Here is a 26,385-nt window from a genome sequence, read left to right as displayed (position 1 = left end):
ACACTGATTTATATCACAGCATTTTCTTAGGAAATATGTTTCAATATTAGTCTTACAGTTTTGTCACATTTTGTCCTTTGTAGGCTACATCTAAGTTGTAAATGCTTACTAAACGATAGGCCTATATACAAATTCGTATGACAGCTTCACAAAATAAAACAAAAAAATAGTTTTCTATGTTTCAGTCTGTCCAATATGTTCTTCTGAACCCTCTGAACTCTTGATCGTCACACAGTATGTAACGTTATTTGTGTCAGTATACCACCAATAATGTTTTACTTTAGGTTGATAAAAAATGGTGCACGGCTTGATCTGCTTCAGAAAGACAACATTAGTATGTGCTACAACTAGATAATTTATTTTTATGTCTACCTGTGTTTCCATGTGTCTAAATAAAATAAAACATTTTTAATTTCTCATAGTAACGCCTCCGGTACAGCAGGCGGCAGTGTGGCTGATACCTCCGCCGCCATTTTAACTTAAGAAGAAGAATCAAAATAAATTGTAGCTGGACCTGTGGCTAGCACAGCTAGCAGGTAGCTAACATTTCCAAAGTAAAAATGAATTCTAAATGAATTATATGTTTCCTGAGCACGTGAACAACTTGTTGCTCCGTCAGCTCACCAGTGATTCTGACGTTTACAGTCAGACCCGCCATGGACAAAACGTTTAGTCAGTGGAAGAAGCAGGCTCTCAGCAAGCTGGACCTGAGTAAGAAGGGTAGTGTGGATCAAGATATTGAACATGTAGTGTCTCTGCTCAACAGCTGTGAGGAGTATTTTACCACCAGCTCCTGCTCCGGTAGAACTATCCTCATCGATGGGGTGAGAGAAGTCTTCTGTTAGCAGATAGTCTGAACAAGCTGGACTAGTTTTTCAGAGCTCTTCGGAAGCTGTTAAATTAGACTGGATTTCACATAGGTGGGAGGTGTCCTTTTGGAACAAAAATACGTAGCATTAGTAAAACTTATTGACAGACACTGAATATTAGCACAGCACTTTGGCTGTACCATCTGTGTAACATCTGTGTTTCCTGTCTTGTCTCTTTCCTTTTAGGCTCCAGAGAGCAGTGATGTTCAGAAACAGAATTGCATTTGGTTGTTTGTCTCACACCAAAAATGCACATCTGATGACCTGGTGAGATATGATAGACTTCTGTGCTTCTGACGGTCCAAATAATAATATGATGTAATATTAACAAGAGGACATTGTGTTCTTCAGATGTCTGGTCTGGCCAAGTCCAGTGGAGATGCTGTGTTGAAGTTTGAACCCTTCATACTCCATGTTCAGTGTAGGAGACTGGAAGATGCTCAGCTTATGGTGAAGAGGGGGCAGTTAATGTGTCTGTTTATGTTGTTGAACAGTGACCGTGTTCTTTATGCACTCTATGAACAGTGAAGAAGTCAACACAACACACAGCACTAGCCTATCAGTTGGGATGAGTCAGCTATGAAAAGCAGCGACTGTAAGACTTTTACATAAAATTCTTTGTACAGATTAACACAGCATAACATAGATTTTTTTACACGGTCAGCTATCTTCCATTCATTTTAGTCCTGTATGAACGTGAACTTGCAGACTTAACACAGCAACACAGATTGTAAAAGGAGCTGATGGTATACAACTGACTCAGACAAACAGCATGTCCTTCATGCTCTACTGGCAGACATGCACTGCTGCTGATTGTGACATGATTGTGATGCTTCTATGTTCCACTGACAGAAACCACTATCTAGTGACTTAAACCAATGATAAGTGTCACTTGTAGCGCCATATGCAGACTCTCGTTGTTGCCATATGGCACACCAGAAAACAAGTGACAAACACCATTTTCATTGACAGGCACCATTGGTAGCAATAGTATGCCACTGTTTACTATTGTTCAGTCAAGAGTGGCATACCACTAAGAATCAACATATGCAGCTAAACGGAGAGTAGAATACCCTCAGCCATTTTTCTCCTCTCTTCCTATCTCAATGTTGCTGACTTGAATCTGATTAAGACCGGTTATGTGTTCCCAGGAACAATCAGTCACCATCACACTTTTGCCTGTTATTATATTGCTGTTTCATAGTAATGCAGTTGTGAGCAGGGACCATTCTAAAAGCTCTCTTTGGATTGGACACACAAGGATTTAAATATAAAATATACATGCAACTACTCAGATTGTACTTGAGACTTGGACCATATGGACTTAATGTTTAAAACCAGTGCTTTTGTCTTTTTAAGGTGCAGTTGATTTAAAAAAAAAAAAAAAAAGAACACTTGGTAATTAAAATGTCTTTTCTCTCCTCCAGCACACTGTCGCTATCAACTCAGGCTTCAGGAACTCTGGTCTCACTGTCAGCAAGACAGGAAAGATAATCGCAGTATGTTTTGAGACATTAGTGACATTTCTAAAATTGTGATGAAAAGAATTTGTTCTTCAACCCATTACATTCCATTTGATGCTAATAATTTTGTCAATCCATAAAGTTGGAATAGCAAGGTGTGGCTTTCTATATTGTTTAACAATTGTGAATATGTTTTACTGCTGTATTTTGTCCCTCTAGGCAGTTCGTAGCACCCACGGCCTGGAGGTTCCCCTGAGCCATGAAGGAAAGCTCCTGGTTGGACATGATTACATCCATTTCCTAACTCAAATAGTCAATCAGAAAATGGAGGAGAATCTAAGACGGATCCACAGGTCAGTCTGCTAACTGGCCCACTCCTGTTCCGTCATTGGTAGAAACAATGACTGTTACCAACTGCAAAAATAAGAAGTTCTTGCTAATTCTGTACATCAGAATTAATTTCAAATCTCTGAATATACACTGCCACACGCTGCAGGTAGCTCAGATTTTTTTTTGTCATGTCCAGGTTCTACCAGAACCTTCAGTCATCTCTGACTACAGAGAAACTACAAAAACTACGATTCCTAGATCCCACCAGGAACTCCAAAATCCTCCTAACTGCCTAGAGACAGAAAAGGACGAGAAGAACAAGACAACTGTGTATAAACGGAGGCGGAAGAGAGAACATCAGACTGACTGTTGCTATGGTGATGGGTCCAGCAGTCTGCAAGAGTTGGACGACTGTCTGGATCTGTTAACATGAAGTGGTGCCTCTGCACACATGCCTGCTCTCTCAAGAGCAGGGGCCTTTATTGCAAAGTACAAGGTCACCATAGTAATTTATGCTACACAGCTAACCTGCTGTGGAGCAGTGTTAAGTCAGAGGGTTGGTTTAAAATGTGTCAACAGCCTGTCTACAGACCAGTCCACTCACTGGAATAATGAAGCTATCATGTCTACAGGAACCCAGTATGGACAAAGCTGCCACAATAATGCAACCAAAAATAATGAAAAGCAATAAAGATATTTTTATACATATCACTGTTTTGGAATGATTTCAAATATGAAATGATCTTTATTCCCCGTTGTAATCATTATAATGTGTGTATGCTTCATTATCTCAATTACAACCTTTGTGGACATTACTGTAGTATTAAATGCATCATCAAAATAGGCAGTTGACATATATATATATTATCATATGGGAAATGTTAAAAGTTTGTTCATTGGTTTACAGTCATCGATTAGCTTATCTTATTGGTTCAGCCCTCAGGAATGTACAATCTATAAAATATATATAGCACTTTCCACATCTGTTCCAGTTGTTCTTCCAGCCCCTGGTACTTTCTGATGTTACTGTCAGCTGAAGTTGCCACATCTATCATTACTGCCCTCTTCTCCTCCTTGTTAATCACCACTATATCTGGTTGATTAGCCAGCAGGTGTTTGTCAGTCTGGTGCTTGAAGTCCCACAGGATCTTAGCTTTGATGCTCTCAACCACTTTCAGTGATATGTGCCATTGGGACTTAGGAACTTCTAATCCATGCTTGGATTGGTTAGCCTCTCAGTGTACAATGTCCCAACTTTCATCTTACACCCAGCTACTATGTGCTGGACTGTCTCAGCAGCATCTTTGCACAGTCGGCACTTTGGGTCCTGTCTTCTGTAGTAGACCCTAGCCTCTATGGATCTGGTGTTTGCCTGTTGTTGTGCTGCCATGATCAGAGCATCTGTGCGATCCCTCAGGCTGGTCTGGTAGGATTTCTTGATGTCAGCCTCTTCCTCTTTCTGTCGATGATACATCCCATGGATGGGCTTGGTCTTCCACAGTATTTTCTCTTTCTACTCATCATCTTCTGTCTTCTGCAGTCTAGGCACTCTCTTAGCAGTTCATCCCAAGAGACCATCTTTTTGATGTATTCATGGACACCCTTTGTTTCATCGTGGATTGTGGCTCTGACACTCACTAATCCTCACCCTTTTTCTTTTTGTTGCTCATGGAGTGGGTGGACTTTAAGTGGAACCCTGTGCACTGTGAGGCGTTTTCATGTCTTGACATCAGCAGCATCTATCTCCTGTGGCCAGCTCACTATTCCAGCTGGATATCTGATGACTGGTAAGCATACATATTAATGGTTTAGACCTTGTTCCTACTACCAAGCTGATATCTTGTCTCACCCTCTGATGATATTTTGCTGTTGTTGACTTCCTTGTGTCCTCACAGCTTCCCTTGACCTGAAGGTTACCGAGGTACTTTTAGCTGTCCTGCCTCTTATGTATAGGTGGTGGCAGACGCAGCAGTTAGCAGTTTGCCAGTAGGAGTGGATCTTGTCAAATCCTGGTGTTGTCCAGGTTTTCATGCTAGACACTAATTGTTGGATGTCTGCCTTTGTGATGTTGATTGGTTCTTGTTCTGGGAGGTTGCTGTGGTCTGCTCTTAGGTTCACCATCCACTTAGGATTGGTGTTATGTGATGCCTATTTCTATCATATGTCCCTCCAGTAATCCTCAGTCTTAGCGTCTTTTTTTCTCTTGGCCTCAATTATATCTCCTCAGCCTAATGGCCAGAGCTGTGTTTGTTTGGCTGTGTGTTATCTACATTATGTGGCATTATTACCACTGGAGAGCAGCAGCACTCGCACTGAAAGTTGCAAGGTTTCTCTGTAATTGGAAATTTCCACTGGCTACTGCTAGTGGTCACTATAGAATTAACGTTAATATTCTCCCTCTGGCACCTAAAGCTATTGGTCTACTTGTTACAGCAATTTTGATGGTTCTATATGAGATGTGATTTATGTGCTCTACATAAAAAATTTTGTACAAAGACTTGATGAATGAGATCCAATCTTTACAGTCTGTCCAGAAAACACACTGTCTCCCTGCACTTTGAATTGTGGCTCTTTAGAGCCTGCTCAGTGAAATAGAACAAATTCCCTTGTTCACTGCAGTCAGATGATTCAGGAAATTCACAGGAGTGGAAGGATGTTTTCCCTCTCACAGAATCAAAAAAGGCAAAGGAGAACGACTATCTCAGTCTCTCAGGGGCACATCACCGTCGTCGTCGTCGTCATCATCACTATCATCATCACCATCATCATCTTCATTATAGTCATCATCAGCTGGGGTTTCATATTTGCACTGTATTCTACAAGACCTGTACAACTGGATTACAAATCGTAATGACTATAAAATTGGATTATAATGCATCATGAATTGGCAACATAGGATTTGAAAGAACAACTGTGGTTGTAAGTTGGATTCCGTGTCCAGGACCGTGTACAGTGCGACTGAATTCGTCATCATCGGTAACAGTTTTACTGGAGGTTGTAAGACTGACTCCACCATGCTGTACTTCCAGGTGGTGATTTTGGCAGGTACTGTGATGCTGGTTTACTACTGCGAGTTCACTGACACTTTCAGTCCAGCACAGCAGGGCTTCATCTGCAGAGACCCAGCTTTAACCAAACCAGATCCTGGACCTGAACAGGACAGCCTCATACAGCCTGTAATACTGTACTCTGTGGTGGGTGGACTGCCTGTTGTACTGGTGAGTCTAACTGTGATTTCAAGAAAAGTAACAGAAAGCATTGCTGTGCTTCTCTGTATCTATTATCTTCATTACCACAGTCATACATACAAGTAATACTCTAATCTACTGAACCATTAATATTCATGACATTAAACAAGATGTGTTTGTTGACACGTTTGATCTAATTAGTTAAGTTCCCTACAACATTCATTGTCCCTATAAAATGTGTTAGCTGTTCTCAACAAGAGATTAAAATAATGACAAGCAACAAGGCAGATTTAAAGGATGTGATGACGTGTTGATGCAGAGAAGTGTATACATCACACCAGTTTGTGTGCTTTGCAGTAAGCAGCAAAAGAACACGCTGAGATGAAAATCTTAAACTGAAATATATTATATGAACAAAGGATTAAGTGACTGTGTATGTGAATGGGGTCACTTACTGACAAACCTACAGAGATACAGTCAGCAGTTAACTATGTGTGACAGTTAGCCTCCTTCAAAAGTAAATTCCTCCATCTGCTTATTTTCTTCCTCCTTCTCTCACATTCTATTCCTCATCTTTTTTTAATTATGTTTTGCAGATTTCAGGTGTAGAGCTTGTTATCTTCCTCCTTCACTACAACTCAAACAACCTTTACGACCAAGATAAGGTTGTTGTCATGGGTGACTGTTGCTACGTGAACCCTATGGTGCGCAGGACCTTCCGTTTCCTTGGTAATCGAAATACAAATATTGCACTTGATGTTGGCAGTTCAAATCAATTCATTACATAAAACTACTCATACAGTTCTCATTTTAACAAGGTGTAGTTCTACACCAAAGCATGTGTAGAGCATGTTGTCATTGTAATTACATAATTTGTAAAAATACAAACATACATGGTATACTCTTCTGATAACAAGATCACCTCGTATTAACATTGTGGCTTTGTCCAAAGTCATTGCGATGGTTACTCATTCACTGTACATCATTTTCACATCATGACTTGTCATAGCAGGAAAATCCCAGGTGTAATTCATTAGATCAGTGATGCTCCATCTATATGAGTGTCTGAAACATACCAATAAACAAACATGCACAACAGCAGAGCCCTGACACTGAAACAGTCAGTCCTGCTGTGACTGTAGTTTTCTATGATGTCTTTGCCATGGCACTGCTTTTTTTGTAATACAAGTGTGGTCAAACAGAAAGAGAAGCAAATTTCCACCTTGTGTCATTAACTAAATTTGACAATGTAACAACTGTATGTTAGCTGTTAGTGAGAGCTCAGCCTCTGACTGAATGTAGAACTCAGCAGAAAAATCCAGTTCTTTTGTTATTTCCCTCTGTGTGTTTATGACATAGATTCATAAAGCTCCACAATTCACTTTTTTTCATAAGTTAAAACATTTTCAGTTCACATGGACTCTTATTAATATTAGTATAAATGATTTATTCTAATTAGCCTACATTGTCACCTAAAATATGAATCTGCTGTCTTTAGATCAATGTACAGGAACATATATGGCAACTTGCTCCTTTAAAATGTTTAGATTTGTACACAAAAGTAAATCCTCTAAGCTGTGTATGTTTCTCTGCAGGTGTGTATGTCTTTGGTCTGTTTGCAACAGACATCTTTGTCAACGCAGGTCAGCTGGTCACAGGAAGTCTGGCTCCTTATTTCCTGTCTGTTTGCCAGCCCAATTACACTGCTCTCAGCTGCCAGGACACAGTGCACTTTGTCAGCCAATCAGATGCCTGCACTGGTGACCCTGATGACATCATGAGAGCCAGGAAGACATTTCCATCCAAAGAAGCTGCACTGAGCCTGTATACAGCAGTGTATCTGGCTGTGAGTAGTTCACTTTAAAATGACAGGTGCTAGAAATGTGTAGAGACAGAACAAATAATAATCACTTCACTATAATAATCTTCACACTGTTATCGTCACTGTTATCGTCACTACTTTACTACTTCACTGTGGAATAACTTTTCATTCCAGATGTACATCATGTCCTGCATTGGTTCCAGTGGAGGTCGACTGACAGGCCCGCTCTTCAGTCTCTCATTGGTCAGTCTGGCTGTGCTGACAGGCATCAATAGAGTGGCTGAATACCGAAACCACTGGAGTGACATTATAGCAGGACAAGTCATCGGTGGAGCTATTGCTGTCTTTCTGGTCAGTTATTATTCATCTAATGAGCTGTAGCCATTCAATTCAATTCATTCAATTATTACTCAATTTGTCCTACTCATGTTTCCTTATTCACATGTTCCTTTATTCATATCTTTCCTTATTCATGTTTACTTGTTTGCTGGTTACCTTAGTGTTTAACCTTGCTGTAATGAGATGCCACTCTTAGGCAGTAATAATGAGTTTGGTGACATCACATTGCTGGCTGTAATTTCTGCCTAACTCACCTGTCTCAGTGCACAGATCAGCCCCTCTGCTGAGAAACCTTGGGGTATTCATAATGGTTTAGGAGGATCCCTCATCTGTAGCCTGGTGTGGTCTGGTGGCCATTCAACATGTCTGAGGCTCAGCTTGTAAGGATCAGCTCTACTTTATCAGGCTCAGCCCTCATTGTCTCATTCAGGACTTTGTTAGGGGTAGCTCACCATCCAGCGTACTCAGTTGTACTTTGTTATCTTCAACTTGAGTTTGTCACCCTCAGCTCTAGTTCAGTTAAAATCAATTCACATTCATGCACTGATATCAAGTGACTAATGTTAATGATATCAAGTGAGCAATGTTTGCAAACACAATCATAATATTAATTTAGAAAACACCGAAGTACATATGTCAAACAATGGGTTTCAATGTGAGTGTAATTTGTTAATGTAAACCTAGATCTACTATCACATGCACTGTAAACACTTCTTCATGAGAAGAGAAAAACAATGAAAGTCTGAACAAGTCAAAGTAACAGCCATATTGGACTTAGACTAGACTTTATCGATCCCTTTGGGATGACTCCCTCAGGGAAATTAAGTTATTGTCCAGAACACAGAGGAATTAACTATATTTACAAAAGTAAAATGCTTCAGAAATGAATAAATCCATTAATAAAGTCAATAAATCATTTGAATAAATCTAAAGTAGTCAAAAACCAAATATGTAACCTTATGTAATCAGTTGCCTCCTTGACAGTAAGCAATAACAAGTCTTCCCTGCTCCTCATATTCAGTCACTTCTTTGACCTTTAAGCACAGAAATTATTTAGAATACAGTACTCACATATTCCCTCACATGTCTTATATTTTAAGGTAGATTTTCTGTAACATACAGAAAATTTCAGAGCCTCTTTTCAGAGAGTCAGACCACCACTCTGCAGCTATGCATCATTAAGTCTATGGTTGGCCAAATAAATTTAGGTTTCTTCCTTTATAGGCAGCTGTCCTAATGGACTAAATTGCTGCGGGACACACACCGCCTACATGTTGTTGTTGCTTCAATGAATTTGAATTCTTCTTTTGTGCTACAAGTCATGCACGGCAGTCTTGGCTGGGACAAAGGGCTGGGTCACAGAAGCAATCTAAACAAAAATCTTGTCTCCCTCCAGTCACAACAAAAATACTTCAATAACATTAATACTTTCATACAGTTCTTTAAGTTTACTCGTTGTATGACTGTTCCTGTCTTCCATTTCCACCGTGACAGACTGTCTGACAATTAAAATGACTGTATGTGTTCAGTCTTTACTCTTTCTCTGTCTGCAGGTGGCGTTTGTGGTTCAGTATTTTAAAAAGAGACCTGTGATTCCTCAGAGCCCATCAGATGAGGGCACAGCAAACACTGATGAGGCATCACTTCAAATGAATCACACCGTGGAAACCAGCAACAAATATATTGCTGCACAGGTAAAGTATACATGTTAGACTTTGACACATGTTGGCTTTTTCCATTTTCGCAAAGAGCATGTGTTTGTTGTTTTTCTGATATAAATAAGTATCGGGCTACATGCAACTGCAAAAACCCTTCTAAGGAAGTGCTACTCATCACAGTCACTTCCTGTATGAAATTGTCAAAAATACTAACATTTTCACAGTACAGAGAAAACTCAGACACAGCACAAAAAAATATGCAGATAGAAAGATTCTGCACAAGTGTATAAGTGTATAAAGTCTATTTTTAGCATCAGTTTTCTCAATTAATCATGTTTTTCTTTTCTGGTAATCTAGAGCCCCGGATCATTCACAGAAGTCACATGACTATGACCTCAACCCCCACCCCCACCCCACCACAAGACCAAGATGAAATGGACATCACATATTTAACATCAAACTTGGACCTTTGTCTTTCCTACACCAACCATGTTTTGAGGTTGTAGCCTCTTTTGTTTAAAACTGCTTGTAGTGTTTGAACATGCATCAGTCATCAAGAAGACAATTTTGAGTCATTCTGACTTTGACCTAGTATTAAATTATTGCAAACAAACAGACACTATATACACCTCTGTTTATACAGTCTGCTTGCAGGTAGATTTTACTGATACCTGCTTTATGGTACACAACAGGCAGAGGGCACTGTTCTCCCAGAGTGCACTCTGGCAGGTGCTGTTCAGTGGTTTATTAAAAATGTGGAACTGCAACAAAATGGTTTTGAAATTGAAATGGTTTTAAATTAAATTAAAACAATACCACATGTGTCAGATAAAATGTCTAATATAACTAATTTCTAATTTCTTAAGTCCATATCTTGTAGAGTATAATAGAAATCTATAAATGACAGGGTTCTAAAGGGAATACTGTGTAATATACTGTAAGTAAATGTATACTGGTTATATTTGTGGTTAATGGTCACAGTTTACCTCCAGGTCGCAGCACAGTTCAAGACAGTCTTCTCAGTTAACAGTATTTGTTGATATTCTTTGAGCACATTCAGGTTCTGGACAGGATGTTCTTACTGTCATCAGGATGGTTGTTTGGCTGCAGAATTCCTAAATGTGTTGTTTTGGTTACATATGTTTTTATTATGTCATTATTTGCACTGTAATGTAAATCATACTGTGCATGTACAAGGGACCAAAAATGATTTCTCAGACACTCTCATCAGGTGGTATGATGTGTTCTGTTTAAGTAACATCATATACTGTATATATGAACACAGATTGGTCTCTGTGTAAACAGATGTAAATATTACTTGAGTGTGATTTCTTCATCTATGATTATGATATATAAACAGTGTTATTTACCTAGCTGGGATTTTGAAATGTTGGTGTCCAGTGATGTGTTGTCTTCTTCCCTTTTGATGAGGATCAGGAAAAAAGTGAGAAAGATTATGAAGATAAAAAATGTCAGACAGGATGTACAGGTGAGGGCGGAGACTTTCAGGTATATATCAGGAGGGATCGCACCATAGCAGAACTTTGTGCAGTGATGTAAAGAACCTGGCGAATTAAATGTATCATTTGCATTTTAATTACATTTTACTCTGCTGTGTCTAATTTACATGTTTTTACTGAAGTGACATCATGGTTTCAGGTAGTTACCACTAATCTTAACAAAGGAGCCCTCTAATAAATATAATAACCTACAATAATAACTCTGTAAACCGTTCTGGATACTTAAACCTTGTTTTATCCTTTTATGAACGACTCAAATAAAATTACTGAGTTACTAAATAAAGAACAGTTGTGAGTGAAGCAGATGAGGTTGATTGTTCTGGTATCTAACGCACATCATTCAGCACTGAGCAGACAGACAGGCTTTGTCTTTAGATGATACAAGACTCTGCTGCATTTTCATTTAACTACAGCTGAAGTCAGCAACGTCAACAGAGAAAAAGACAAACACAATACATTTAGTAGTTATCACAATATGATCCCAATAACTACTTCAGCTCATGAGTTTAACACTTTCAAAATATAAATAAAACTTAAACGTGTTATTATAATACTAGCTCAGTGAAATAAATGTGAACATTCTGATCTATTTAGCCAGTAACTTCTGTCAAATCAAAACATGCAGTTTTCTTAATGAACAACAGATATTGCAACACACAACAACTGACCTTACATCCATAAAATAACCAATGAAGCACCGCTATGCTTTTATTTGTTTTTACCTGACTAATCTTGTCTGGATGATTAGAACTCCAGCTCAACTGAAAACGAAAATTGACTTTCTAGTGGCGACACTGGCCTCAACGCTATTGGCTGACAGGAAGACATCAAACTGTCAATCAGCTGCAACACGACACTGAGAGCCCCGCCCCCTGCACCTGCACTCGGGTGGTCTCGAGCTTCCCGCCGGACAGAGAAAGCGGGGGTTCAGAACCCGCCCAGCAGCAGACGAAGGAGGAGGAGGCCGCTGTCAGGTAGGACAACTGAACACACCTGAGTCTCGTTTTCTTCTTCACCTTCAGCTGTTTGTAAAGTCTGACGTGTTCTCTAATGAGCTGTACTCCAACTGCTCCAATTACTTTGCTATTAACGACTCAACTTTCCAACGTGCAGCCACATTGTTTCATAGTTTCAAATAAGTTTGCCCACTAGCTGGTCAAAGCCAGTTCAGACGACAGTAGTAGATGTGTTTCTGCTGACATTTCCCTTCAATGTCCAGCAACGAAGTAAACTAGCGTTAGGGTTATGTAGACAGTCATGGTGGGTTTCAAATAAAACAAATGTTGCACATCGAATTCGCTGAAAACGTCTGTTGAAATGCACCATTGACCATTTGAATAATTTTATAAGAGAGAAAGAGCGTCACAGAAGACAAACAGAAAGAGGTGGAGATAAGTCTTTAATTCTGTTTAAGCTTCAGTTTCTCCGAGCTGCTGCTCGTCCCAGTGAGGGTCAGAGCATAGCCTGCACTACACTCTGTGTACCAGAGTGTGAGCCTAGGCATGAGTATCTAGACTTCTAATGACTATCAGCCAATTAAATAGAAATCTTTTATCACACAACTTACAGATTTTACTTTAGCCAGACACATGATTGCAGTCCTTGGTGCAGTGGTGTTCTGCATCACTGTCATGTAAAACATTAATCAGAGTCTGGTGGATTTAATGTTTTTTATATGTAAATGGAAAGATGTTGTGATTATTTGTGGATTGAGAAAATACCTTATTCTTTTAATTGTATCGTTTAAGTAAAAGTTTAGCATTTAATGAAAGTTATTTTTTAAAAGTCTGCTGTGCACAAGATAATTATTATTTTGTTTGCACAAGATCCATATGTCACTAACACAGGATTAGAAATATCGTCTTTCAGGACTTAGTGGAAAAGTGGGCATGTTGGAGACATATGATTTTCACTGGCTCACTGCATTGAATATCAACCTGACTGTATGTGGTTTTGAAACAGTTACTGAAACTTAATATATATCAGTATCAGAGAACTGTTCATATTAATCTTGTAAAATTGCTGTCACCTGCATTGGTCAGCTTTATTCCACAGTATAGAAAATACAATGGGCAGATTTCTCAGATAATCAGGCACTGAGCACATGGTAGTCATTCTGATCAGCCCACATGCTCACTGTGACTGTCTATAGCTGGCAAACAGATGGTTTACACAGATTAACTACCTCATGAGCAGATTAGCTCAATTTACCCACTGCTTTACTGACTGGCTACCTGACTGACTGACTGACTGACTGACTGACTGACTGACAGACTCACAGGAGTGAGAAAAAGTTTTCCTAATTTGTTACTTACAGGCAGGTTGGTAAATGAGTTTTCACTTTAGTTAGCACATGATGTGACGAGTGTGTGGATAAACAGACTGTCTGACCGAGTGTGTGTGTCAGATTAGCCCCTGCCTCAGGCTGTCAGGCTTGAAGCCTTGTTTGGGGGAGTTAGGGCAGAATAACACGTAGTCCCTCTACTTCTGTGTGGACAGAATGGTTTGTTAAGATGACATAGAGCAAAATTGATCTGACTGACTGAGACCCTTTTCTCCTGGCTGACCTCATGCAGTGATGTATGACATGTTAGGATACTGTTTGTTTAACTCCAAGTCATATAACTACAGACTTTGCCTGCAGTTATAGGAATGCATCGGTAAAATACCTGGAGAATTCAACTTTGATATTAAGTCCACAGTAAAGTATACATGCCTTAGACCAGCTAACTGGGTTTAATTCTCTTACAAATGGTGACCTGGAAATAGAAGCAGTAAATGTGTATGTTTCGTTCTAAGAATGTGCTCCACCCCCTCAACCCCTTTATATATGTGAACATGTCTGAACCCCCGCTATAAACTCTCCTGACCCATATCTATATCGAACACACAGCTTCTCTGACACCTACATACTGCTGACTCTGTAGAGTGGCATATTTCATTTTAGTTTATTTTATAAAACAATAATAATAAAAAACATTAACCCTGCAATTCCTGTGATACACAGAGGTGTTTTGTGTAAGGATCCTGATTTGATTATTAAATAGCTGTGACAAAGTTCTGCGCTTGGGTTTTTACATTGGAATAAACAGTGTCATTTATTCTGACTCCACAATAACATCCAGAATGTTTACTCTGCAAACTGACATGCTGAAGAAGGTCAACAACTGAATCTGCTGGATAAACAAAGTGATGATGATGCTGTGTTTAAATGACCTCAGGGGCGAGGCACACAACTGACAATAAATACTTTGCATGGCCACTGTTATAGATACATTAGAGTTAGTTTTTTACAATGATTAGTGTTTTTGTGTGATGAGGTCAAATAAGAGGGAGTGGGCTAGGTTTTATGTGTATTCCCTGTGTTTTTATGTAAAAAAAAAAAAAAACATTGTTAAACTATATCTATGCTGATATTTGGCATTTAATGCTGACAGGTTTTCTACTACTACTACACATCACATTTCACACACACACACACACACACACACACACATTGCCTGCTGAAAAAAACAAAAAACACGTAAAACCACAACAAGGCAATTACATGGTTCACTCTGTGGATAGCTGGAGCAGCAGGACGTCAACACTCCCCCAGCAGATGCTGACCCACTGGATATAAATAAAAGATTTGACCCTGTAGTATATAAAAAGCCACAGTGGTGTATTTCTGAACAGGAAGTCACAGATCTACTCCATGTAGGGCGGACCCTGATACAGCAGTTGTCAGAGTTTTAGAAATATAGTCCTGTAGGTTTATGTAAATGAATAAACATATGTTTACAGTGATTGACAGTGAATAATGAATATATACTGTACATATAAAACCTGGTTCAACTAAAACATGATACAGGGCTGTTTTCAGAATGATCAAAACACTGACTGAGACTCTGTATGGCAGACAGCCAGTCTGGAGTAGATGGCAGAAAGGGGAGACACACATACACGCACGCACACACACACACACACACACACACACACACACACAGAGCAGCTGTAGTTAAGAAGAGTCTTGTAAATCAGAGGTCCTGTCAGACAGTTGTCTACTGAGAGAGGGTACACTAGTAGTAACAGTTTGCAGTAACAATAACGATGACCTCAACTTCTTCAAGGTTGTTGGAGTTGTGTTGGAGGGACAACAGAAACACCTCCAGCTGAAGGCAGATGATGGGGAACAGAACACAGAAAGATGCACTTGTGCACACTGTGTATATTGATGAGGGTTTGTGTAGCTGTCATATGATGACAAATCAGTTTTGTTAAAATGATCCTGTCAGAATGGACCAATGGTATGAAGTGGTGTCAACATTGCATTCATGTGCATGTCTCTAAAGTTGAGGGCTTCCTCAGCACGTTCACATTACTAGATTTAAGTTGATCACACTTGATTTTAAGCAAGAGATCCGAAAATGTGCAAATACATGTGGCAGCTACAGTTAGAGCTGAATCTTATGTTTCTACCTGCAGTAACAGATGTAAAATGCAATGCATTCAGAGAAAGCCCTGAATAAGTGTGTACTAGACTTCAACATGGTGTTGTGTTAGGAGACTGGGACTGGTGATTATTCCTCACAAGTTGGTGTAAAGTTTTCATGTTTTATACTGTTTTCTTTAGAGATAGACCGATATGTTTTTTTCAGGGCCAGATACGGATACCAATTATTAGTAGTCAAGGAGGCCGATAACCGATATTTGGAGCCAGTATTTATTTGCAGTAAAATAAAAGTAAAATGCAGTGAAAATATTGGCATCAAAATTGTGAATAATACAAACTCCAACACTTAACTTTGTTTAAATGCATTTAAGCGATATGTTTATTAAACAGACAATAGACGTCTTTGTTTTCAAATTCTAACAAAAAGTGCAGGGAGCTCCCAGGCTCAGCAGCATGTCTTATAAAGTTAAATGAAAACTTAAACAAATAAATAGCTCCTAAAGTTCTACAGTAAATAAAGAACATATATCTGCTCCAGACTTCCACCAGCAAACTTTTCTCTCTCACCGTGTGAGCACTGTGCATGCACAGCTTTCACTGCTGATTGGCTGTAACAGATTCCGTGGCTCTGCATGTAACCAATCAGATGGTGCTGTGGGCGGGACAATGCTGGAGACAGAGTAGTGACTGCAGACGGAGAGGCGGCTGCATCAGAGCCAAAATAACTCAGTTTTAAATTGATCTCTTATTGGCCGTCGGATTTTTAAAAAAAGGCAGATACCTGATATGCGTCAAAATGCCAAATATCGGCACCTAATAATCGGCCCGGCTGATAATCGGTCTATCCCCTAGTTTTCTTGTTGTTTTGTTGGTTGTTAACCAAACATTTTCTGTTTCTCATTTGGACTTGTCCTGATTGATTAATGGTTAAATCCACTGGAATATTCATCTTTTGTTTTCCTTGCAATGCTTGTTTTACTTAATAATCACAAATACTCACAGAATGAAATATAATGCTGAGATACAATATAATACAGAAAGATCAGTAAGATTCTGTTCAGCAGCTTAGAAAAAGATCTGGAGGCTGTGATCACATAAACTGCTGTTTTCCCTGCTGTCAGATTTAATCCATTTCTACAGGCTGTCATTAATGTCAGTTTTGTCACAGTTGTCTGGCTTGGGGTTTAACTTGGTTAATGATGTAGTTCAGTGCTCTCTCTTTTCTTGATCATTTTCACCTCACTCTCATTTCCTCCCTGTCTCTCTTTTTGTCAGTCCCACAGCAGCATGGAGGAGTGTGACTTGCTGAAGGAGAGGCTCCAGGCGATCACTGTAATGCTTTACTCTTCTAAACTCAGTGTCTTCTCTAACTCACCATATTAGTTTTGTAGCCATAGCTACAAATAGTAGATAAGTAGTGAAGGAAGCGTTAAAACTAACGACTATTTCCTATATCTGAATCCCTCTGCTGACTTTATCTGTAATATTGAGTTCTATAAGTTCATTCATTGAACCATTTGTCATTGATGTGTTAGGAGAAGCACCGCATTCAGGAGGACATTAGACAGAAGAAGCTGGAGCTGGACCAAGAGAAACTCAAACTACAGCATCTAAAGGTTCAGGACATGTATTTATTTGTCAGCAGTGGTCAGCAATAGCACCAGCTGAGTTCTGTAGTAAACCCTTTGGATGGATGAGTATTATCTCTTAGTAGCATGAATTGTAGATGCCATCTGTTTGGTCCACACATTATCATTATTAGTCTGCTCATGATCCATTATTGAAATCAGTCCTGTCCTTTGAAATGAACAGAAAAAAGCTCTGAGAGAGCAGTGGCTGCTACAGGACTCAGCTTCCCACAATGCAGCAGACTCCCAACAGCGACAGAGCCTTCTGTCTGACCAGCAGCAGACCAGAGCGCTGCAACTCAACATCCACAGGTAGAAAACACAAACCAACACACTCCACAGAAAAACATGCACATACACATAGACCAGGATGAACTGTTGGACCTGTTGCTCACCTCTGTCCTGTCTGACACATCAGGATAGAAATGGAGGTGGAGTATCTGGAGCGAGAGGAGTCTATGATTTCTACCAATGAGAGCTTCATCCTCAACAGACTTAGAGCTGTGGAGAAAAGTCCAGAGGAAATTATTAAGGTCCACACACTCTCATACACATACACACACACACACACAGCTGTACTGTATTTCCCTGTGCTGTGCTTCCATTACATTGCTCAGACTCATTTGCATTTGTTTTCCAGGAGGCCCAGGAAAACTTTTCTCCTGGTAAGTCATGACATTATTATCTGGATGTAACCCACACCAAAGAATTCGTGTTAACAGTTTTCTTTTCCGTTCCACAGAACCATTACAGATGACCACAGTGTTCCCAGATGTCCCACAATCCATTTCACCACCAGCCAATAACCACACTGAGCCAAACACACCAAGACAGAGTGAGTGAGAGCGAGACAGAGTGTAAAGATTTTTACACATTTCAGAATCAAACACCTTAAACTTGAAACATGTCTGAAAAGTTTGTAGTCAGCTTAGATTGATTTACAATGGATTCAAGTGGTGACCCCATTTACCTTAACAAATGCAAGCTAACCACACTAGCATCAAACAGAGGCTGTGTATTTTGCTGTATTCTGGCAAAAATGTGAGTGTTTAGAACATACTGAGCATTGGATGAACATGACGTGTGATTGTTGTTGAACATTTTAATACTCTACATGTAATTGGGTTACCATTATAAACCCATAAATCTACTGTAAGACTAAACTGATCTGAATCCAAGCTGGCTTCACTTTCTGTGCTTTTTAAAGAGACAAGGTACAAACAAATCAGATCCACAACGCAAGGGTTAAGGAGATCAGTTTACCAGACAACAGAGAAAAGGCAGATGCAGTGCCAAAGGACCACTAAAGACCTGAAACTAACCAGGATACACACAGTAGTGTATGTGGTGATATTTGTGGGAGGCCATGTAGGAGACACAGCTCACTGAGAGGTGAACTTTAAGGACTGATGGTGGATAGAGTGTTTACCAGTTTACCAGAAGAGCAGCAGCTGAAACTGCAGTGGTCAGAGCTCGTCATGGAGGAACCTGGACTGATCTAATCATACATGCAGATATGAGAGTTGGACAACATAAACTAACATTAACACAGACTATCTGTCTTCCCTCTGTGTCTTAGCTCTGTTTGCCATGGAGATCAATGTGACTAAAAACCTGGTAACCGGAGAGAGCACAGTACTTTCTACTGCAGCCGTCCCCCCCGAGGAGCTAAACCAACACACCGGGCTCAAGGTTTATGATGATGGCAGGAAGTGTGTTTATGCTCTGAATTCACAAGAGGTACTGACATTAAGGATAATAACTTTTATTTGTGTAAAGCCAAAAAAAATGTTACACATTACTTCACAAAAACAAACAAAAAACTAAATGTACTAAAAGTGATTGTACTGTACAAAGCAGAATTTAAACGTGACTTGGCTCATTAAAACTGATTAATGTAGAAATGCATGTTTACAAGAATTAGTTTTTATCAGAGATTTAAAGGAAGTGTTTGAGGTAGCGAGTGGAATTTCAACAGGAAGACTGTACCAGAGTTCTGGGCACTGATGGTAAATTCACACTCTTCTTTAGTTTTGACTCTACACTGTTTTGGAGTCTACACTGTTTGTCTGTGATATTTGACGCTGGGTGCAGGAACAAATGGGCAAAGAAGTTAACAAATATATGTTGGAGCCAGACAATGGAGTGCCTTACAGGTAATGATTAAAACCATAAAACCCATTCTAGAATCAATGGAAGCCAACACCAATGTAAGTAACAGTGTGGCTGCTGCATGCTGACTGTACCACTCAGGCAGGTAAAAAGAGAGTATAATAATATATAACATAATCAGTAATCAATTCTGCAGAAGGAAAAGCAAGGAATAACTTTTTCCAAGTCAGAGAATGATAATGAACAGACTGAACTACAGTCATTAATTTATATATTTGATAATCAAAAGTTAGAACAGAATCAAAGATAACATCTAAATGTTTGGCAGATTTCAAAATGAAAATATGATGTATAATATGAAAATAGATGATATTAAATTATCAAGAGTTAATGTAAACTGTCTGACACCATGATCTGCTTTTACTCCTTTTACTTGTTTTCTGTCCTCAGCAGTGACCCCGCCCTAGTTTGTTTTCCCAGGATCATTGCTTTTTCTCCTTTTGTATGAAGGACAAAAATGACCTAAGTATAAATAAATAAATAAATAAATATAGAAATAAATAAATAAATAAATGCAAAATAAAGACAACTGGTAATGTAAAATACTATTTCTACATTTATTTATTTCCACAATTTTATTTATTTATCGCCCTCTCTGTGTGCCATCAAGGCAGTAGTAAGTAAAGGCAGTAGTAATAGATGGAGCACATCACTATAACCAGTCCGGCTTTAGACTGAGCTATGACCTCACACAGCCCACCCACTTAATTTGCATACACATTTGGAAATAGAGAAATAAATATATGTGGAAATATGGAAATAAATAAATAAATACATGTATACATAGATAAATAAATGTAGAAATAGCATTTTACATTACCAAATGTCTTTATTTTGCATTTATTTATTTATACTTATGTAATTTTTTACTTTTGCCATTGACCTCTCATTGTGTTCTACTGATAATGACCCATATTCTGTTCTACTTTTAGGATTCACATGACCAGACCTCTGTGACTGAGTTGTCAGCCAGTGAGGTGAAACAGTTGCTGAGAAGTGCCACAGCGCATCGCCAAGTAAACTACCAAAACTACCACCAAAATCCCAGCAGGAAGGAGGAGCATTGTTTTTATGACCACCCAGATGAGAGAGGCAAAGTGGAGGGGCGTGACCTCAGAAACCAGGGAGGACATTATAGTGATCATATCCTTAGTAACAACACAGCAGAGAAAGACTTAAAGTGGCAGAAAAAACCACAGGGTGAGTATCGCTATGGTCACCAGGAAAGCCATCACAACAGGCAGGAAGAGAGACACAACCAAGGCAATCTGATGGAAGCTCATCGCTTAGGAGACCACAAGGGGGCTGGATTTCACTATGGCAAACAGAAGGATCATCACTACAGTTCTTACCAGGTGAGAAGGTGTCACAGTGTTCAGGAAAAATGGCCCTCTGCACACCACAGCAACGGCGTCATCAGGAGCAACAGTGGGGTAAATGGAGGCAGACCCAATGGCTGTCCTCCTCCCAGATCACATGACCAGGAAGCAATGTCAGCCTACCAATCACAGCTCTGCTACACTCCAGCCAATTATATTCCTTTAAGTGATTACATCAGTGTTGATGAAGAACAACTTTATTGTTACAACCCACCTTCTTACCAGTCATGCAGCCAAACAGGGAACAGCCACAACCAATCCGCTCCCCTGTACAGTGGCCCCACCCACTGTGACAGAGTGCCCTCCCCACTCTATGGAGATGACACCCCTTACACCATCCTCAACACCATAGAAACCACTGAGCCAATCACAGCCATCTTCATGGGGTTCCAGACGGCGCAGGATGACAGTGGGCGGGGTCAGGAGTTTGAGGGCTCTCTGAAGGCTGAGCTGGTCATCATCGAGGACTATGAGGAAAATGGTGAGGCCAACAACCTGAAGGAGAAGAAGAACCACGCCCAGCTGGGTGTCAGTACCTACTCAACAGAAAGTGCAGCCAATGGAAGAGGTGGACGTGTGGAGGGACAGGGAGACAGACGGGTAGGACCGCCTGTCAAAAAGATCCAGAAAAAACATAAACCCTGCTGTACCATCTGCTGACTGGACTAACTCATGCATGTGTGTCCAACACTCAGTGAGCAGCTGTACCTGTCTCCTAATGACTAACTGCATAGACTAACTGATTTCACATATAGATGCTTGAGATGAACTGAGCTAGTGAGATAGTATCAACAACATCATGGCACCGTTCCTTCTACATGGGTAACTAGTTACTTTTACAAGTTGGGGACAATTTGTTGATGAGCTACTTGCATTATGGTCTGTTACATTTTTAAAGTTCTAGTAATTATTTCTTGAGACAAAACTAAATCAAATAACTAGGAGTAATGTAGGAGGGACCATTCTCAGTATCAACTCTGCAGCTCTATGAAGCTAACTGCTTTGGTTTCATGTAACAGTGAACTATATGGTTCTGTCTCAGTGCTTTCATCAGCTCTGATAGCTCCACTGTGCACCACCTGCTCAGCAACACACAGCACACAGACTGTTAACTAGCTGTTAACATAGTAGGAGGAATTAGCAGCGAAACGGAGCCAAAATGAGAGTGAATATTGGATTCACATTCATCAGGTGGACACAAACACACCTCCAAATAAATGCATGTGTTACTGCATGTCAACTAGATGTGGAAATACTCAACTGTTTGCTAACACATTAGCCTTGACAAGTTTATAAGACAATCCATCAGGTTGTGTTTGGCAGCTCCCACTCCACTCCAATTATTGTACTTTCTACTCACCTACATTTATTTGACAGCTTTAGTCACTAGTTACTTTTAAGATGAAGATTTCACACAATAGGTAATAATAACAAGCTTTAAAAAAAAATGATGTCTATGAGTTGCTGTTACACCCAGTAGTGATTTTTTCCTCTAAACATCTCACATGGTTTTATTTCAACAAATGTTCAAATGATCCTTTATCTCTCTAAAAATCAAAGATTCCTGAAAAAGTTCAAAAACTGAAAACAGGTTTGTTTATTCTTCTCTCTGCTCCCATTAATCCTCTGATGACCCTGGTTAACTGATGTCCCTGTTGTATATAAATTAGTTCAGTAACACGCTGCTACACACTGATGCTTCAGTATTAATCATCTAATGATGTCATATATAATAATATATCAGTCAGAGGGACCAAACTAGTACTTGTACTTTAATATTGTAACTACATTTTAGTGCTAGTATGTAGTTTTACTGAAGTATTTTTTTTTTTACACACAGGACTTTAACTAGTAACAGAGTATTTTACATTGCTGTATTTGTACTTTTACTTAAGTAAAGGATCTGAATACTCCTTCCATCATTGCAGAAACAAAATCCACAGGACATTCCTAAACCCTCTGCAGCATAATGCACGTCTCTGCTGTTTTAAGTGAAGTCTGTACTGTCCTTTCAGTCAATAAATGCATATGTATGGCACAATATGAAAAGTATTAATGACATACAGTGTACTTGTGTAACTGTAAAACAGATACAGCTGATAAACTGTGTTCAGGGTTGGATTCCAGTGAAGTGCTCTCCTCTGGCTCCCTCTGCTGGTGTGAAGGTGTTGCAGTGACCTAGTTCAGAATAATGAGCAGCTATAATAACTAACAGTGGTTTCAGCTAAAATGATTTGGAATTTTTATGATGGGTTCGTGATATTTGACGTGCTTTTGATATATTGTATAGTACTGTTTACTTTTTTCTGTAATACATTTTTTTCCCAAAGTAGTTTTCAGAGACATGGTACCCAGAAAATTCTAATCCAATTATTTCAGTTGACTGTTACTGTTAGATGTTAACCCAGTAAGAGAATAAACAAGTGTGACAGTGTGTATCAAATTGATTTGAGACATGAAATATTCATTCAACTGTGTCGGTTTCACAGTGTCAAACTGCAGTGAAAACCAGGAGTCATGTTAAAGAAAATATTTTGACACAGTGTTTACCTAAAACATTTGTGAGAACATAAAACCATTTGTATTTCAATGACAAGGCAAGACACACCTAAATATTTACAGCTGTATCATATTAAAACGCCTGAAATCCAAGACAGACCGCTTTGTAAAGAACCTCAGGTAACAGGGTTTTTTGTCTTGTTTTGTCAAACCATAGCTTTTATCCAACTGCTGATGCTTTTCACGTTTTTATACTAACAGCAGATGTTTGTACTGTACATACTGTGTGTTTGACTACACTATGACAGGTGAGGAGCATGTGGATAACCGTGTGATGACGATGCTAATAAATTTGTTACTGATTGATATTAACTGCTTGCTCTGTCTGTGTTGGTCTAACCATCATCACAACACAACACTTTGTGACTGTGTGTGTGACATTAATCCTGTATGATGTGCATCAGCTCAGATGTGCCCCTCACAGTCATGCTGGGAGTCAGGTTGTGTTAGTTTACACTGGTACTGATGTCATGTCATTATAGCATGTACACTCACAGAAGACATCCTGTAGCATGCTGCTGACAGCATCAGGTTTAATAACACTAATGACAGTACTGGTATCAGACAAACAGCCAACAGTAATTTGTCACTGAATACAGTGGTGCTACTGTTATACCTGCAGGACAGAATCAGTCCACAGGTGACATTACACAGCCACTACTTTATTCATATTTGTAGTAAAACTATTGATGAAGCTCATTTACTGTTATACTCATGTTTGAAAGCCATTGTTGCTGAGACTGAGGAAGCAGCAGGTCAGTGGACATTTAAACTATTGTTTTTCTCTCGTCATGAGCAAATGAAAGAGATATGAGGAGAGAGGCAGGGTTGACATAACAGCACATTTTCACCATCTTCTGCAGGAAAGTAACTTTTCAATTAATCTTATTTTAATAAGTAAAACCTGTTTCCACTACTTGACAAAAGTTACTCATTATTATCTTATAATTCACTGTATAATTTTGTTTTTCTAATTTTATAATCTACTTAGAGGGTGTTTTTGTGCAATATGTTGAGTAGGTATTCAAATGTCCCAACATAAACAATACCAGGACCCTATTTTGCTGCTGTGAAAAATGCCTTTATTTACAGACCTACATACTGTCCATTGTTTCCTGTAGTAGCTGATTTTGATTGTTGTCAGTAAATCAGCTGAATGCTGCACTAATGACAGTGTATTGTGTGTGTGTGTGTGTGTGTGTGTGTCAGGTACAGATGAGGCGTGAAGGAGGTGGGTCAGTCCATCTGACATGAAGTTTGTTGCGTCTTCCTGACCAGTTGATCAGCCTGCTGCTCAGCCTTCATCTATCAAAGCTTCTCTATTTAACACGTCTCACCTTCTGTCACCTCACGTAGAGCTGAGGATGTAGAGAGTCACAGGTGGGACTGGTTTCCTAGTCCTGTTGAGGTTTTGTGCTATCACTATAGTATGACTGTATAGAAACCTGAGTTTTTCATTTCTCCATCATCCATTCTCTGCTCAGCTTGATAAACCAACAAAGCAAAGTTCAAGCTACGGGACCCATCTCTCACCCTCTTATTACATCTGTTTTCAAATTTGGACATATTACCTTTATTGATCAAAAAGTACATGAAAAGTACATAAAATTAAGAGGTATGAGGTACGGTCAGTTGGAATTTCCTGTTCTTCAGAGTCTGCCTCAACAGTAATGCTCTGGGAATCGCACACAGAAAAGGCTAAATGTGTTTGTGTAACATTAAACTGCATGTGGTTTACGGCTGTAGAGATTTTCTGACTTTGGTCAGATTTCTTTGATCTAGTCTGGAGTGTACTGGTTAAGCTAAGCTAATGGCACCATCACTGTGAAGATGATCAGTCTCCACAGGCCTCCTCACAGCATTTACATTGTGTGCTGTAGCAGTTGTGGTTTGGAGGGAAATCTGCTAGACTGTAGTTGTATTCATGTTTAATGCTGGTGACTGATGGTGATCCATGGCTGCCGATGACTCCACATAACAGTACTGATGTGTCCGAGTGCATCATGTGTGTAAAAATTAATTATGTTCCTTGTGCCGTTTGAGTTTAACAGAGTGTAACTGCATTAGTCTGATAATAAAGACTTGTGTGTCTTGAAACATTAAAAACCACTTACTCTATAATGCTAAACCTGGGGGTGTAATTTCCACTGGGGATGGAGACATGTCCTCAACAGTGTTAAAATGACATTTTTGTTCCCTCCCACTTTTACAGTTTCACTTTGCTTTAGTACTAAATTCTCTCTAAAATGTCTCTGAACAGTGTCCTAATTCTGTCCAGCTGTCATAATGTCACAATCCAGATGAGATAAGAGGGCCTTTTAGGCTACATACAGGCTGGCCTACTCTCTGGTAGAGCCTGTGGGCTCAGACGACCCTTAGAGGAAGATCTGACTCAGTCTGTTCAGGACTGAACTTTATATGTTCTGGTAAAAACAATAAAAACAAAAGAAATAAAATGAGACTACATAACCTTTGTTGAACAGTAACCACTGAGACACAAGATAATAGCACAAGAAAAGAGTAATCAAGTAGGTGAACACAGTGATGCTGACGAAACAGCAATACTCACCTACATTTTGGTAAGACTAGCTAACATTGGCTACCATAAACACAACAGTCATTAATAATGCAGCAATTGTTCATAGCATTTCTAATTATTTTTGCTACAATTAACATGGAAAGCATGATCCTTCATCATAATGTCTTATGTATAACACTGATATAGATATAGAATTAGGTATTTAATCCTGACAGCCTGTATCACTGACTGGTCAGCCAGCAGGTCTCTGCAACATTGTATCTGACTCCTCACACCCCTCCTACCATCTCTTTGCACTCCAGTCATCTGGTAGGAGGTTCCAGAGCATCAATACAGCACCAGTCTGTCAGACAATGTAACAGCTGTTGCATAGCAGTGATACAGGAAGTTATCACTGCAAACTGAAATTACTTACTTTTGTTAAACCTTCCCTACTGATAGGCATCATGTTTGTCCAAAATGTTTCCCAACAGATGAACAGACT

At 39.4% G+C, this 26,385-nt stretch overlaps 2 protein-coding genes across 3 annotated transcripts; both read left to right on the top strand.

Moving 5' to 3' along the window:
- The first annotated feature begins 469 nt into the window (after window positions 1–469).
- On the top strand, window positions 470–3,370 carry tyw3 (tRNA-yW synthesizing protein 3 homolog (S. cerevisiae)). The gene is given in 7 exon segments (XM_018679650.2): window positions 470–824; window positions 1,056–1,136; window positions 1,221–1,319; window positions 2,297–2,368; window positions 2,552–2,685; window positions 2,859–2,904; window positions 2,907–3,370. Coding segments are annotated over 7 exon segments (789 nt in total). The 5' UTR covers window positions 470–656; the 3' UTR covers window positions 3,096–3,370.
- An 8,673-nt stretch (window positions 3,371–12,043) lies between these two features.
- Window positions 12,044–25,818, top strand: palmda (palmdelphin a). 2 transcript variants are annotated; one of them, XM_018679647.2, is made up of 10 exons: window positions 12,044–12,163; window positions 16,900–16,956; window positions 17,160–17,240; window positions 17,437–17,564; window positions 17,671–17,785; window positions 17,893–17,917; window positions 17,995–18,087; window positions 18,832–18,992; window positions 20,357–21,403; window positions 24,572–25,818. In XM_018679647.2, exons 2-10 carry the CDS (start codon window positions 16,912–16,914, stop codon window positions 24,614–24,616), a joined length of 1,740 nt encoding a protein of 579 aa, XP_018535163.1. In that variant the 5' UTR covers window positions 12,044–12,163; window positions 16,900–16,911; the 3' UTR covers window positions 24,617–25,818. The 2 variants fall into 2 exon arrangements, with proteins under 2 accessions (XP_018535163.1, XP_018535162.1); XM_018679646.1 differs by lacking the exon at window positions 24,572–25,818 and having other exon boundaries at window positions 20,357–23,729.
- Window positions 25,819–26,385: the final 567 nt, after the last annotated feature.

This window comes from Lates calcarifer, linkage group LG4, assembly GCF_001640805.2.
Source record: "Lates calcarifer isolate ASB-BC8 linkage group LG4, TLL_Latcal_v3, whole genome shotgun sequence".
Classification (NCBI taxonomy): Eukaryota; Metazoa; Chordata; class Actinopteri; family Centropomidae; genus Lates; species Lates calcarifer.
This window is presented reverse-complemented; position numbering and strand designations above follow the sequence as displayed.

Coding starts and splice junctions, on each gene's coding strand:
- palmda (XM_018679646.1), top strand. CDS start 16,912: ATGGAGGAGTGTGACTTGCTGAAGGAGAGGCTCCAGGCGATCACT. Junction 17,241..17,436: donor TCAAACTACAGCATCTAAAG/GTTCAGGACATG, acceptor TGAAATGAACAG/AAAAAAGCTCTGAGAGAGCA. Junction 17,786..17,892: donor GTCCAGAGGAAATTATTAAG/GTCCACACACTC, acceptor TTTGTTTTCCAG/GAGGCCCAGGAAAACTTTTC.